This window comes from Rousettus aegyptiacus, unplaced genomic scaffold (genome assembly GCF_014176215.1).
Source record: "Rousettus aegyptiacus isolate mRouAeg1 unplaced genomic scaffold, mRouAeg1.p scaffold_m13_p_2, whole genome shotgun sequence".
In the NCBI taxonomy this organism is placed as follows: domain Eukaryota; kingdom Metazoa; phylum Chordata; class Mammalia; order Chiroptera; family Pteropodidae; genus Rousettus; species Rousettus aegyptiacus.
In genome coordinates, this window is record NW_023416295.1 from 105,710,185 (window position 1) to 105,725,062 (window position 14,878).

The window sequence follows — 14,878 nt, forward strand, 5'->3', positions numbered from 1 at the left end:
TGGTTATTTACAAATCGTAACAATCTGTCTCTTAGAAAATGATTATCTATAACTCCGGGGTAGTGGGCAAAGATAATAGCCCATGCATCATCATTCTGAAATAATGTCTATTTGTTGTTTAGTAAAAGGAATGCCAATTACAGAAGGCTCTGCTCCAAAATATTTGCAAGATTCTTCTCGAGCTAATTGTACTAAGCAAGCAACAGATTCAAAATAAGGAGTTAACGCCCTAGCTGGTGATACAGGCAAATGCAACCAAAGCAGAGGACCATTCTGCCACAACACCGTAGTAGGTGTGTGTGCGGTAGCTAAGACATAAGCGGCCCATCCCTGGGAGTAGTGTACATAATCCACCTGTTGTTGCTCTATGGCCTGTTCTACCTTCTGTAAGCCAAGCCGGCCATTTTCTGTTAATTCTCTTTTAGATGTAGGAGCAGGGTCCCCCTTGAGAATGTCAAACAGAGGTTTTAATTCACCCGTGGACATTTTTAGATATGGTCTAAGCCAATTAATATCACCCAAGAGTTTCTGAAAATCATTCAAAGTTAATAGCTGGTCCTTTCTCAACTGAATTTTCTGAGGCAATATAGTCTTTGGGTATAATTTATGTCCTAAATAAGAACAAGGAGGCTCTGTCTGCACCTTTTCTGGAGCAATAACTAATCCTTGTTTCTTAAGAGCTTTTTGAAGGTGAGCATAAGCTGCTAGAAGTAGTCCTTCCTCCATTTCTGCCAAAAGAATGTCATCTATATAATGGATGATGTACACCTGTGGATATGCTTGCCTGGTCTTACTCACTGCTTGAGCTACAAATTTTTGACACAGAGTAGGCTTTCATTGTTTATCCCTGCAATGCTGCGGCCATGGCCAGACCCTGCGTATATGCTGGCCCAATATCAGAACACAACTATATATAGTCTGCCATATCTCTTTTCTTTCTGTATGGCCTGAGAGCAGCCTGACATGCAGAATTAGCGTTTTCATAAGCCAGTTGCTTTACTAAAAGCATACCTGCCTCTGCATCCCCTATCAATCTTCGAGCTGTTTCCATAAGCCATGCTACAAATTCCTAAAATGGCTCATCGAGTCCCTGCCTTATCTTAGATAAATCTTCAGTTTGCCTTCCAGTAGCGGGCAATTTATATCAAGTCCTTTTTGCAGCAGCACTTATTTGTGCACATGCTCCTCCCTCATATCTCAATTGCTGATCATTTACAGAATATTGGCCTTCTCCCGCTAACATCTCAAACGTAACTTGTACTGGAGGATTCTGATTTCTATTTATCTCTGCTGTTTTTTCACATTGATCATAATACTCTGATTCCCATAATAAAAAAAATCCCCAGGGGTGAGGCAAGCTCGAGCTAAATTCTTCCAATCATCAGGAGTTAGGGCTTCTAAAGATAATGTTTCTAGGATAGCCTGATTGTAAGGGGCAGTAGGACCATACGGAGCAAATGCCAATTTCAACTCTTTTGTAGATTTAAAAGGGATAGGATTATGCCTTCTTATGAGAACCTGTTGACCCTGCACATCTTGAGCCTGTTGTTCAAATGAAACCCCTGTATATCATCACCTCTTCATATTGCCTGATGTAACGTACTTTGTAAAGGCGAAAAAAGTTTATGCCCCTGAGACTGCTTAACGACAGCAATGACCAGTTGTGGCTCCTCAAATGGAGACAGAGGATCTATCCTATAGGGGTTTCTGCTAGGTATTTTAAGTGTTTTTTCCTGATTTCCCAGTTGCAGAGTTAATTGTTGTATTGCACCTTGCAATCCCTGAACAACTTTTTCTAGATCTATAGTTTTATTGTCAGAGCTAACCGCCGTCACGAGGGGAATACAACCTCCTTCATTATGATATTGTGCGGCTTCTTCCTCTAGTTGTTCTGCATCCCCCGGATCCAATGATTCCTTTCCGTGTCTAGAAAATAAAAACTCAAAGAAAGGCTCAGGGTGTGTCGGCAGCGCGGAAGGCTTAGTTTCATTTCCCTTTCCGGTTGCCTGACTGTCTTCTTTTGCTTTTTCCCTCTCATGCCTAGGATCTAGACTATCTCTAATTAAAGTCCACAAGCTAAAAGTATCTACAGGCACTTTGCCAGGTCCATGGACATCATAATAATCTTGTAGTTTTTCTCCTACCTTTTTCCATGTTTCTAAATTTACTGTTCCCTCCTCAGGGAACCAGGGACAAACTTTTTTTTATAAATTCTAAAAAATTACACAATTGTTGATGCCCTACCTTAGCTCCTCTAGTCTGGAGCATATTCTTAAGCATATGTACAAAAAGCTGCCGGCTATTTCCATTTCCCATTTTTCTTTTATTAGGTTGACTTTTCTCTTATTTCTTTGTATTTACAAACACTGCAACCCTTATTTTTCTGAGCGCTCACTTCATGCGCTGTCTTTCTTACTCCCAGACTGTTCCACCATACTCACCTCTGCAGTTTACTTGGCTTTATACTCAGGGACCCCTTTCTCCTGTGGTGGCGGTCTTCACCTCAACGTTCCGTCAACGTTCTGTCCCAACCTTCCAGGTCCCTGTTCGGGCGCCACTTGCCGGAGCCAGCATCTAAGATCGAACAGCACCTGAAAGAGTGGGGCGAAGCCTAAGGGAAAAAAGAGAAGACAGAAAGATCTTTCCATGAGGGCATACAGTCAGAGCTGCAGCCCCGAGTTTATTTAGCTTAGCCTATTTATGTGATTATTGAATACCATAATCAATCACTACATTACCATAGCAAAGCACACCATACATATCTATAACAATGTTTGTCAATTATATATGATCATACATAACCCTGTTTCCAAGGTTGTAAAACATTCTGTTACCTTAAAAGGTGATTTTACGAGGCTCACCAAGGTAACTCAACTTCTTGTTTCCTAGAATCATTGTTTAAGCAAACTCAGTAGCCATGTTATGGCTTCTAGCTACGTGACTTCTTCAGTGCCTCATAATGGCTTCCATCATGTCTCAAAATGGCTCCCAACAAGCCACTCCAGGGCAAAAGCAGGAGGTAAGTGTGTAAGAAACAAAGAGAAAAGAGAGCTTAAGTTATTTTACTTGTGTTACCATTAATCTACAATCTTTTTTTTTTTTTGCTTATAATAGAGAAGGAACTCTAAATGCATGCAAATATATATTTAACATCCCTTTTTAATTTTAACTTTATAAAGATTGCCTAGGATTATTGCATTTTGCAATCTGTAGATATGTGTATTTTAGGCATTTATAATATAAAGTTGCATTTAAATTTTGTTTATATTAGATGTTGATTTTTTTTATAGAAAATATAAACTTTGGGTAGTCTGCTAGGAATTTTTAAATGTAAAAACTTTACCAAAAATTATTCTATGTAAATCAGTATTCTTGATTGGATATGTAAAAAAAAAAAAAAAAAAAAAAAAAATAGTGTCCAAAGGTGTTATTTTTCATTTTTATTTTTTTGTTTATATATTTTTGCTTGCAAAGACTAGAAATGTATAGAGAAATACAACTTCTGAGATAATTAAGGGAAGTTCATGAGTAACACTGTCTTAAATTTTTTCTTTATGAAATGGTAGGTGTTTTTACTCTAAACTCTCTCTAAACTTGGATACATTCCTTAGCTTTCTTTTTATATGGAAAAAAAAATATCTGCAGGCTAATGTTTACTAAAGAAACTAAGCCTAAGAATGATATAACTACTAGGAGTTATAAAACTAATATGTAATAGAGTGAGGACGCAACTCCTAGTTTGGCAGATTAAAACTAATGTGCCTGTATATGTATCAGTTAAGTTACTATGCCAACAGTTTATCTTTAGATAATTCAATAAATGTAGACCTTTAGATAATTCATGCCTCTCAAATAACAATTTCTTAAGTGTAAGATTGTTTTCATCCAGCAAAAATTATTTTGAAAATTAGTTTATTTCAATTTTTCAATGGTCGAATTTATTCATTTAGTCAATTAATATTTACTGAGTTCTAGAGGAGAAATAATTGAAATTGAACAGACATAATCCTAAACCTCATGAAACTATTTCCCTATCAAAACCTTGTTGGCCTATTTAAAGTAGTCACCATGAGAATTTTTGGACTTATTTTAGAAATGTGTCTATTATTCAAAATTTATTGAGAATGTTTCTCTTTTACAATTTCCTTCATAGTCTTCTTAATCCCACTTAATTGTAAATGAGTGTTTGCTATTAGGATATATATTCTGATTCTGGAAACAACTAAATACCACCAAAACCTAAAGGCAGAATATAAGTTACATGGTCAAGTTAAATATTTTCTTTTCATTGAGTTACCCAGCACCCTGTCTCATTAAGATTATAAATTAAAGTATGATAGGCTGTTTCTATACTTTCAATGTAATTGTAGCAGCAGATCCATCAAAGAATTTTAATTTTTTTATAACAAATGACAGAGTTCTTGGGATATCATTTCTAACCCCTCCTGATCCAGCTTTGAAAAGTAGTACTCATGTTTAGACACTTTTTAAAATTTACAGTCTTATTGGTTGTAGACATGCCTTGTACACTTATATGACCTGTGTCTGAATAGAGAAAAAGATATGAGATATCACACAAAAGAACTAGAGAAAGGAAAAATACCAAAATGATGGCTCTGTTTTCTTGAGTTGTTCGAGAGAACATTCATATAAATATCAAGTGTTCCTAACCACTTACTGCCACGTTTCTGTTCATGCCGTTCCTTATGTTTGGTGTGGTCTCACTACATTTCTGCTTAACTCTAATATCACGTTTACCCAACATTTCTGATTTCTCATATTGTAATGATGTTGGGTCATTTAAATTATCAATATAGTATAGTTATTTGAGATATGCCTTTCTCTCTTAGATATAAACACCTTAAAAGTAAATGTTATATGGTTCATTAATGTTTTATCCCTTGAGATTTTATCACTATTAATATTAAATTAGTGAATAAATGAATACATGAACAGAAAAGATTCTGTATAAGATAAAGTTACAGGGATGGCACGCAACTGTTTGTGTAATTCCATAAGTAATAAAATGAGGGCTGTGTTTCCGTCAGAAAAAAAAGAAAGAAAATTTCAATTTAAAAAGTCACGAATTTTAGTTACTAATGGATTGATTCATTGAGTACGTCTGAGATCAAAGTGGAGTTTTGCAAAAAGGAAGAAGTTAGCTAAAAAAATGTGTGTGAAGCTCATGTGTACTTTACAATTTTTACGCTTGTGGGTATATTAAGACAACATATCCAACAATTATATGTTTTATACATCATAAAAAATTAATAAAAATGGGTCTTCAGTATTTTAAATATTTTTATTTATTAAATATTATTCTTTTTCAACTTAAAATTTTACAGATATCTACAGAATATTGGACACACTGATCCGGGATCCCTAAGATTTTATCACTTTGAGTCAAGGATTTATTTGATATCCTCCTCCATCTTTTCTTCGTATCAACTAAAATAATTTTTTGAAAGAACTAAATTTTCCATAGGAAAATTAACAAACAAACAAACAAACAATACTACCTGCACTTTCCAATGCCTAAGAACAGCAAGGTGGTAAAAAGAGAATTAGACGATGAGGTTATTGAATCTGTCAAAGATCTTCTTTCCAATGAAGGCTCAACTGATGATGCTTTTAAGAAAAGTGAACTAATTGTTGATGTTCAAGAAGAGAAAGATACAGATGTTGAAGAAGGATCTGAGGTCGAAGATGAAAGACCAACTTGGAACAATAAGATGCAATACATTCTGGCCCAAGTTGGATTTTCTGTAGGTTTGGGGAATGTGTGGCGATTCCCATACACATGTCAGAAGAATGGGGGTGGTAAGTTGTCTTCTTTTTTAAAGTGATACATTGCTGAGTAAATTGCAGTTAATTATCTCAAATAGCTGCTGCTGTTGCTGGAGTTTCATTATTTTAAAAACTATGAATTCCATTATAAAGCTAGGAAGGCTTCTTTGTTGAAAATGAGCTCATATTAGGTTTCCAGTAAGGGCAGATGGCTTCCTATAAGCACTCATGGATTGTTTTAAGAGTAATGAATTCTCAAAGTCTTTGGGTGGATGCTATTAAGCATCTCTAAGTTACTGACTTTTCTAATAAACATTGCATCTGTTGTGCCTGTCCGTTATTCTCCTTGGCGAAAAACCCAAAGTTTCTGGTATAAGACAACATTGGTGAAGGAAGACAGAATTTTCTCTGTATGACTTATTAACTCTGAATTTTAAGTTGTTTTACTCTTCAAGGAAAACAAAAATTACATATAATTTTGAATGATTTTAGTCTTCAAATGCTGACCAGAACTTTATAGATCCCAGAAGAAAGGATTTAACCAGATAATTAATATAATGCCAGACATTCTTCATCCTTAGATATCATATGTATTTTGTTTCCAGTTCTACAGCACTTGGGGAAAACATTTTGTTTCAAAGGAAACTTTGAAGCAATTAGCATTCTTAGTTTTAAACAAAAATTTCTGCATCAACATGATATTCTAACTTTTTGTATTTATGCATATAATTACCAACATTGTCTTAAAAATCAAGGAAAAAAGCACATACAAAGGAATAAATTGTTCATGTATGACTCAACCTCTATAGGACGCTGGTGTCAAACAGTATTAACTAACATTTGGGTTAAAACTTTATTGTTTATGTACATGGAAGCTGTTAAAATAAGTATGGTTAATAACTAAATATTCTCTATACCTCATTTCAGTATACAAAGGAGAGAAAGAATGTTTTGGTATTTTATTCCAGTTTGTGATAGTTTTATTGACTGAGCAAAAATTAGGTTTCATTTTGATGTTATTATAACCAACAAATCAAATTAAATAATATAACCATATGCTAAATTTTTTCTTAGCCTCTAGGAAATAAAAAGCTAAAGTGTTATGGTGACAAAATATGTTTAAGATCTTGCTTAATTAATTAAACTAGCCACAAAATAGCAGGTTTGGAAAAAGTAGGCTGTTTGAAAAATCTTCCTGAGAGGTAAGAATCAATACACGAAATAGGTGGTACACTACATATCGCTCCATTAAAATTATAAGCTTCTTAGCTCATTAGTAACATCACTATAAGTGGCTGTGCACTACTCTGCTATTTGATTTATACAAATTATCACGTTTGCCAGGACCGACAAAAGATGAACTCTGATTTTTGGACCTTTCACTTTATAAACCTTACTGGATGTACTGTACTGTTAAAGAAGAAGGCTTATCTTGGCTGAAAAGTCAGGTTGCCTTTCATTTAATACAATTTTTGTCTTGGTGAAAAGTGCTAAATAATTTTATATTTAGTAATTCTTTATTAGTAAAAATGACTTATTCTAATTTTAATTTGTTGAAGGAGTAAAAATGCCCTTCCTAAGATTGTTTCCTCTCTTCTAATCACATACTTGAGAGCAATATTATAAAATACCAATGGAGATTATTGTTTCAAGATACAAAAGGTTGTACTCAACATGCAGAATAGCATGGAGCCTTCTAGGTATTCGAGTAGTATCTTCTGGCAATTTAGATCAATCAACCACCTCAAGATACTTATATATTACTCATTCATTAGTTGAGAACTAAAATGTAATAGACTCAATATAAGTTGATTTGTCTGAAGATATTATACTTAAAGCATAGTAGTTAAGCTTAATAAGTAGCATATATAGAAGCTACCAGCTCAGGTTTTGAAGTTAATTTGACTATGAAGCCTGGTTCTTTCTCACACTAGCCATATAACCTTTCACAGTTTAACTTCTGGCTTACTTCCTGCACCTGTAAAATGAAGATAATAATGATACCTCCGTTAGATTCTTGTGAGGAGTAAATGAGTAGCATGTAACATGCTCAGAAATGTTCCTGGCAAATAGTAAATGATCAATTATATTTTAGCTATGATTATTTTTAATATAGATTTAAAAATTAGAGTAATTTGAGTTAGAAGAAAGGCTAAGATCTAAAAATAGCATGTTAGACACACATAAATGAGGAAAGAATCCTAGTAAGTTCAATCTTAATTAATTGTCTGTCTGTCTGTCTGTCTTTCTCTCTCTCTCTCTCTCTCTCTTTTTTTTCTAGTCGTTCACACACACATAACTCCATTCACATTCTAGTATTTGATGCAGGTGTTAAAATGCGGTTTCAGTTCTTTGGGAAACATTTTCAGATCATTAGTGCCTGCATGTTACCAATAATTTTAGAGTTAGGAATTTGGTAATTCTGTTTTATAAGCTCACTCATCCATGCTTTACAATACATACCCCATTTGCAGAATCAACTCAAGTCTGAAAGACTGAAAGACAGTCATAAAACTGAAGATTTTCTACTGACCATTATATTAGGGAAAATGCTTGTATACATTTATTATTTCAGAGATATATAGATACTGAGATAAATAAGGTGAAAAGAATCATTAATACGTACTTCTTCAGCAGGATAACTACCAGAACAATTTGAATAGGTTCCAAAATCTATTCAATACCATTAAACATTTTTTTTAATGGAAAATAATAATGAATGGCCTCATTTAAAAAGAGAATTAGTAGCATCGATTACATGACAGACTGGATAGTATCTGGTTTGACAAAACTTTACATAAAATATTTGAATGTAGGAAATCATCATAGAGGTTATTTAATGAATAATTTGTATACATATTCTCATATAGAAATGAGTATGGGTTTCATATTTAACTATCAATTAAAAGAGTTTAATATTAACATTGTCGAGCTATTCAATGCATTTTAAATCACTATTCATATATCTTAATTTGAAATTTAGCTGTAAAATAATAATTCTTTTAAGCACTGAAATTTTACTACAAAAATAATAGTGAATATATTTTACAATAGATATTAAATATCTTAGTTTCTCAATCTCACAACACCTTTTTGTTTTCTGGAAAACAAATGATTCGTTTTCTGAAGTGTGCTTTTTATGTAAAGTATATTGGGGAAAAATGACATTTGACCATGGTAGGGGTTATTTTTCTTCTTTTTCCTTTTTAAGTCTAGATATCCATTTCTTCTCTCCTGTATTTATTTAGGGGGAAAAAGTCAATTTTAATACCATAAGATGTAATTTATTCTAATGTATCAGATTTGGAATACATGATTTAGGTGACTGAATAAAATTTAATAAACGACTTCATAAACATTGTGTGAATAAGATATCCAGGAGTTTGTGAAACCTACTTGAAAAATGATTTTAAGGAATCAATGATTTTTTAATGAAAAATGAAATTGTTTACCCTTTCAATAAAATGAAATGGGAATTTTTCATTGATATCCTTATTTTATTATAATTATTGTTTTATCAGAAACTCTTTGTAGCAGTCAAATTTAGGTTTCAAATACTAGAAAGTTTAAAGTAATCAAATTGCATCTGTTTAAAGTCCTTTATAATTATACTATGTAGAAGTTCAAATATCTTTCATGAGATAATCAGAATTTAGTGTATTCTCTACTATGACTGTTGACAATATGATCTTTGTTTTGTTTTGTTTTTGTCTCTGTAGGTGCATATATTTTGTTATATTTAATACTGCTTCTGGTAATAGGTATTCCTCTTTTTCTCCTGGAACTTTCTGTGGGCCAAAGAATTCGACAAGGAAGCATTGGTGTATGGAATTACATAAGCCCTAAACTGGGTGGGATTGGATTTGCAAGTTTTCTGGTATGGTATATATCATATAATTTTTATGCTTTGTAATTTTGTAGTTTGCATTTGAAAGAAACTTCTGAGTGTGTATTTCTACTGAGTTATTTAATCAAGTTAAAAACAAAACCAAAATCAAAAACACTGCAGGCACTTGTACTAATATACAAAACAAACTGTAAATGTCAATATAATTCAATCATGTTAATGCATGTTCTTAGGACCTGTCAAAAACATCTTTTTAGAATAGGTCATGTATTTCAAATGGAAATAAAATTAGGAGGATTTTTAAATTGTCAAATGGGGTCTTAAACATATCATCTCATTGTTTCAAAGGAAGGGGCATGAGAGGTTTTATTTAATTGTATTGTTTTATTTTACAGGTGTGCTTTTTGGTGGCTCTCTACTACAATGTCATCATTGCCTGGAGTTTGTTTTATTTTTCTCAGTCTTTTCAACAGCCTCTACCTTGGGATCAGTGTCCATTGGTGAAAAATGCTTCATACACTTGTAAGACATGGATAATGTCATGTTTTTATATTTATAGAACCTAAAGTCAATAAAAGCGTGAGATTTTTAAAAAAATTATGTGGAAAAATCTTTCAAAATTATTATCATAACAACCTTTTCCTCATGTTTAGGATTGGCATACTCAAGGGGATAGACCTTTGGCACCTCTAATTTTACTAGCTCTTCCCAAATTATTATTTTAAGTATAGTTGATATATAATATAATATACTATTAGCTATATTAGTTTCAGGTGTACAATATAGTGATTCGACATTTTTATACCTTACAATGATATCACCCCACTAATTCTAATAATCATCTGTCATCGTGCAAACTTGTCACAATATTATTGACTATACTCCTCTTCCCAAGTTATTTCATCATGCCCTGTGACATGAGGGTGAAATATTATAAGCTTTCAGTTGTTAACTTTGACAGTCTTTTATTTTGTACACCTTTCTTAATGCCTTACATATTCATTAAAATAAAGGACAAAAAGAATAATTTGCATTGAAGTAATTGTTTTTATGTTTTCAATTGTGCTGTTTCATAGTTTTCCTATCATTTATTTTTGTATGCTAGAATATAAAGAACAGTTCCTTATAGCAGTGATGTCCAGTAAATACAGAATGCAACTCACATATGAAGTCTAAAATTTTCTAGTAACCACATGTAAAAAAAGTAAAAAGAAATAGGTGAAATATTTTAATCCAGTCTAGCTAAAATATTAACATTACAACATATAATTAATGTAAAATTTATTAATTTAATAATTTGCATTATTTTTCTCATCCTGTTTCCAAAACGCCTTTGTATTTTATATTTACAGCACATGTCACTTTGGACTAGCTCCATTTCAAAAGTGCATATGGCCAGCAGCTAGCATATTTGACAGCTCTGTCTCAGGAAGATAATTCTAGGACTGGAAGGGATTACAAATTTTGTTTTAATTACTTTGAGGAAAGCTCACTTATCCCTATTCAGAAATGTATAATAAGAAATATCAGTGAAGATATCTGTCTGTTGATATTTTCTATTTTTGAAGTTGAGTTTTTATTGCAACTTTATTTCTGTAGGATAGTAATACTTTTCTAGGAAATATTAAGAACTGATTTACAGACTTACTGTAATGAAAAATTGTCTCGTTACTCTTTATAATTTGAAATGATTGTGTTACCTCTTTCTACAGTTGTAGAGCCAGAATGTGAAAAAAGTTCTGCCACTATGTATTACTGGTACAGAGAAGCACTGAATATTTCCAGTTCCATTTCTGAGAGCGGGGGCTTAAACTGGAAGATGACCGTCTGCTTGCTGGCTGCCTGGGTCATGGTTTGCTTGGCTATGATCAAAGGCATTCAGTCTTCTGGAAAAGTTAGTATGTTAGAACCTCTCCTAATTCTGCTAATCATCATTCCTTGGTAATGATGATCATCTCCCTCACCCTCTGCTATAAATCTCTGGGTAAATTGCAAGAAACACTTTATTCTAGGTAGTTAATTAAAGATTGGTAAAAAGATGTGTTTTTAAAAATGTGTTTAAGGAAAAGAGATAAATATATAAGCATTTCATAGTGAAAATGAAAGCTATTTATAATTCTTTCTTATTTTATCAAGATCTTCTTTGAAATTTTTGTCAATAACTAAAAGTTTTTTTTATTTTCTTTTGCTATTTATTCAGTTGACTCTAATGTTTTAGTTCTCTGATTACCAATTAGTTCCAATCATGGAAATTGGGGAAAGTAGAAGAATGAAGCTTAATTGCTTTTTATTTTAATCATTAATTTTTCTCTACTGTAAGTGTTCTAAGGAATAGTTGCAAAAAGATTTTAATGTAATCTCTAGTGTAGAATGTTTCTTAACTATCTGAACATCATTAGGTAGTTACAATAATCTCAACAAGGAACTCGGTGTAATGTAAGAGATGAAAGGGCATGCTTGCCAGGCCAAATGAACAGGCTGTGGTTAAAAGACATTAGAGTGAATTCTAGAAACCTTGATTTTTTTTTTTAAGAATACATTAGGAAAGTAATTGCTATTCTGTCTTTTGCTCTCATATTCCATTTTTTCATAATTACTGTCATTGTTTTAACACTTTCTACATCTTTTGGCTGGACCATAACAAGAATTTATTATTGGTTCTTATCCCTGCTTTTTAACAATCCATCTCTACTATTTTGTTTTTCTTTCCAAACATCGATCTGATTATATATCTTTCTAGGCTAATATGTTACCACTCACCATCATATACTAATGGAAGTAGGAATAATAGTATAGTAATGATGATGGTGAAGATTGTTCCAACAATAATCAGAGCAAGAAGAAAAAGAGCCAATATTTATTACATGTTTATTTTGCTCTAGGCATTGTGATATGTACTTTATATACTTCATCCCATTTAATTCTAAAGAGAACTCAAGAAGTAATTACTACTCCCAGGCCTGTTTTACAGATATAAAACAAGTTCAAGAAGTTAGGTAACTTGCCCAAAGTGTCATGGCTAGTAATTGCTGGTACCTGAAGCCAAACCTAGCTCTATCTAAATCTAGAGCCCATGTTATTTCATTGAACACTATAATGTCTCCCCAAATGGTTAACTCTTTTAGGTCAGAGTCTAATTCATCTTTGCTTTCTGTTACTTCATGTTTAATTTTAAATGTTTTATGATCTTTTACCTTGTAATTTTACATTTACCTTCCTGCTGGAACTGCTACAGTTTTTTTCTTTGAAGAAATGAGTATAGTAGATAACACATCTGAATATCTTTTCAATCTTTTCTGAATGTTAATGTTTTGTATGATTAAGTAAGTTCAATTAATTGGTTCAGTTGGGTGTCTTCTATGTCAGAGACACGTTACAATTGGGTTATAAATAAAAGAATAGACTCTCAAGTTACGTATAAACACCTCTACATACTTTCTAACATAATATCATTTGATATAAAGAAAACTAAATGTGGTCAGCCAGAGAAGTCCACAAATCCTTGTGCTCTAGTCTTAGTCTGCATATGTCTATCGTTTAAAGAAATATTCATCCTTTTCTTATCACAGAATTGTTTTTCTTAGTATAATGCAAGTTAAATACTAAATACAACTTATTTCAATGAGAAAGCTTCCGTGGCTTTTGGCAAAATTTAATGAAAGAATCCAGTAGACACAGATGAGAGAAAGCTATAAGTAATGTGAGCAAAGATATAAAAGTCTAAACTGTCACAATTCCTCAGTCTGAAACAATGAGCTAAGTATAAGAAAAAGTGTATTAGGAATAAATATAAAGCTCTCTGTTTTCCTACCAAGCAAAAAAAGCCTCCATATAAATAATCACATAAGTACAGTTATAGAGAAATGTGATTTAAGGGCGATATGGTTTAAGGGTAGTGTATGAAAAAAAAAACCTGAGGACTTAGAAGCTAAGAAAAGAATATGAGTCAACTTGTGATATACTTGGCCAACCCACACACACATACACACACACACACACACACAGCCCTCAAAATGCTAATTGGCAATTTCATGAATTAAAAGAGGAGTATGAGAGTGTCATTCTCCTCTGGGTCAGGTAGTCATACCTCAGTTGAACCATGCCTGTAATACTAGATTTTACTGAAATCTCTATTTTCCCTTTTATTACTGAAAAGAAAAATTTCAGCCCTGAGATGGCAATTTTCAAGTAGTTAAATAAAAAGAAAAAGGCTTATTCTGTGTGGCTACAAAGAACAGAACTATGGTCAAAATTGGGGAGTATGGAGAATGGTGGGGTGGTGGTAAAAGTTTTTTAAAAAAGAAGTCCTTTCAGGAATAAAGCCTAGTAATAATAAAACTGGTTGTCTCAGTGAGAGAGAGCTCAGCATTATTGGAGGTGATCAACTAGAGGTTGCATGTCCCTTCCTTATAGCTTATATTAAGGGGATGCTGCCCCGACAAGAAAGACAGAAATGAAAAGCTCTAAGTTTTCTTCTAATTCTAAGGCAACATTTTTCTACTAGTATTGCTTTGCCATTATTACTGTTACTATGTTAAAAACTATATGTACATTAGCTTAATTTCATTGTTTTATTTCCCAGTTCTTAAACACATGTACTTCCTGGACAATGTAGTCATTCATCAATTCATTTAATGCGTATGTATTGAACACTTGCTATGTGCCAAACACTGATCTTGTTCTGGAGAGAGCACTGAACAAAGCAGACAAAATGTCTGTCTTCCTAGAATGTCCATTCTAGCGACAGAATCAGAGACAAGAAACAAATTTGTAAAATAATTTCAGGTAGCAGTGCATAAAATAAAGTGTGGTAAAGAGAAAGTGTAGCATTTTACATATAGTCAGGTAGAAGTTAATCTATTTTTAATAACAATATTCTACTATTTTGGTATAATAAGATTAGACCAATGTGATTAAATGTAAAAGACTTTGTGTTTAAAAACAATATAGATACCTCTGTAAAGAGCAGACTTAAGATATATTTTAAATCTTAAATAATTATTTAAATTATTTTTTTTACCTACTCACAGAAGAATAAATTTAGGATGTGATCTACTTAATACTACTTAAATATTTAAAATTTTGACGTTTATTTTTCTCTGTGTTACATTGAATGTAAAATCATCTTTTTCCTTTTGAGGAAGCTGTGCTAGAGTCTTATAACTGAATCCGGATCAGTGTCTTTAAGAACTCAAATACTTGTTGAATTAACAAATAAAAATTGAAATGAGTCTGAAAATATAA

At 32.5% G+C, this 14,878-nt stretch overlaps 1 protein-coding gene across 2 annotated transcripts in view; it reads left to right on the forward strand.

The window, feature by feature from the left end:
- Window positions 1–14,878, forward strand: part of SLC6A15 (solute carrier family 6 member 15) — a 49,530-nt gene that overhangs the window by 16,856 nt on the left and 17,796 nt on the right. Inside the window, exons 1-5 of one of the 2 annotated variants that reach the window (XM_016143631.2) lie at window positions 2,925–3,019; window positions 5,346–5,820; window positions 9,507–9,664; window positions 10,030–10,156; window positions 11,347–11,528. In XM_016143631.2, the coding sequence (XP_015999117.2) occupies window positions 5,532–5,820; window positions 9,507–9,664; window positions 10,030–10,156; window positions 11,347–11,528 (756 nt within the window). In that variant the 5' untranslated portion in view covers window positions 2,925–3,019; window positions 5,346–5,531. Of the gene's footprint in view, window positions 1–2,924; window positions 3,020–5,345; window positions 5,821–9,506; window positions 9,665–10,029; window positions 10,157–11,346; window positions 11,529–14,878 lie in introns of those variants that run through there. The other variant, XM_016143625.2, reaches the window with a different exon arrangement.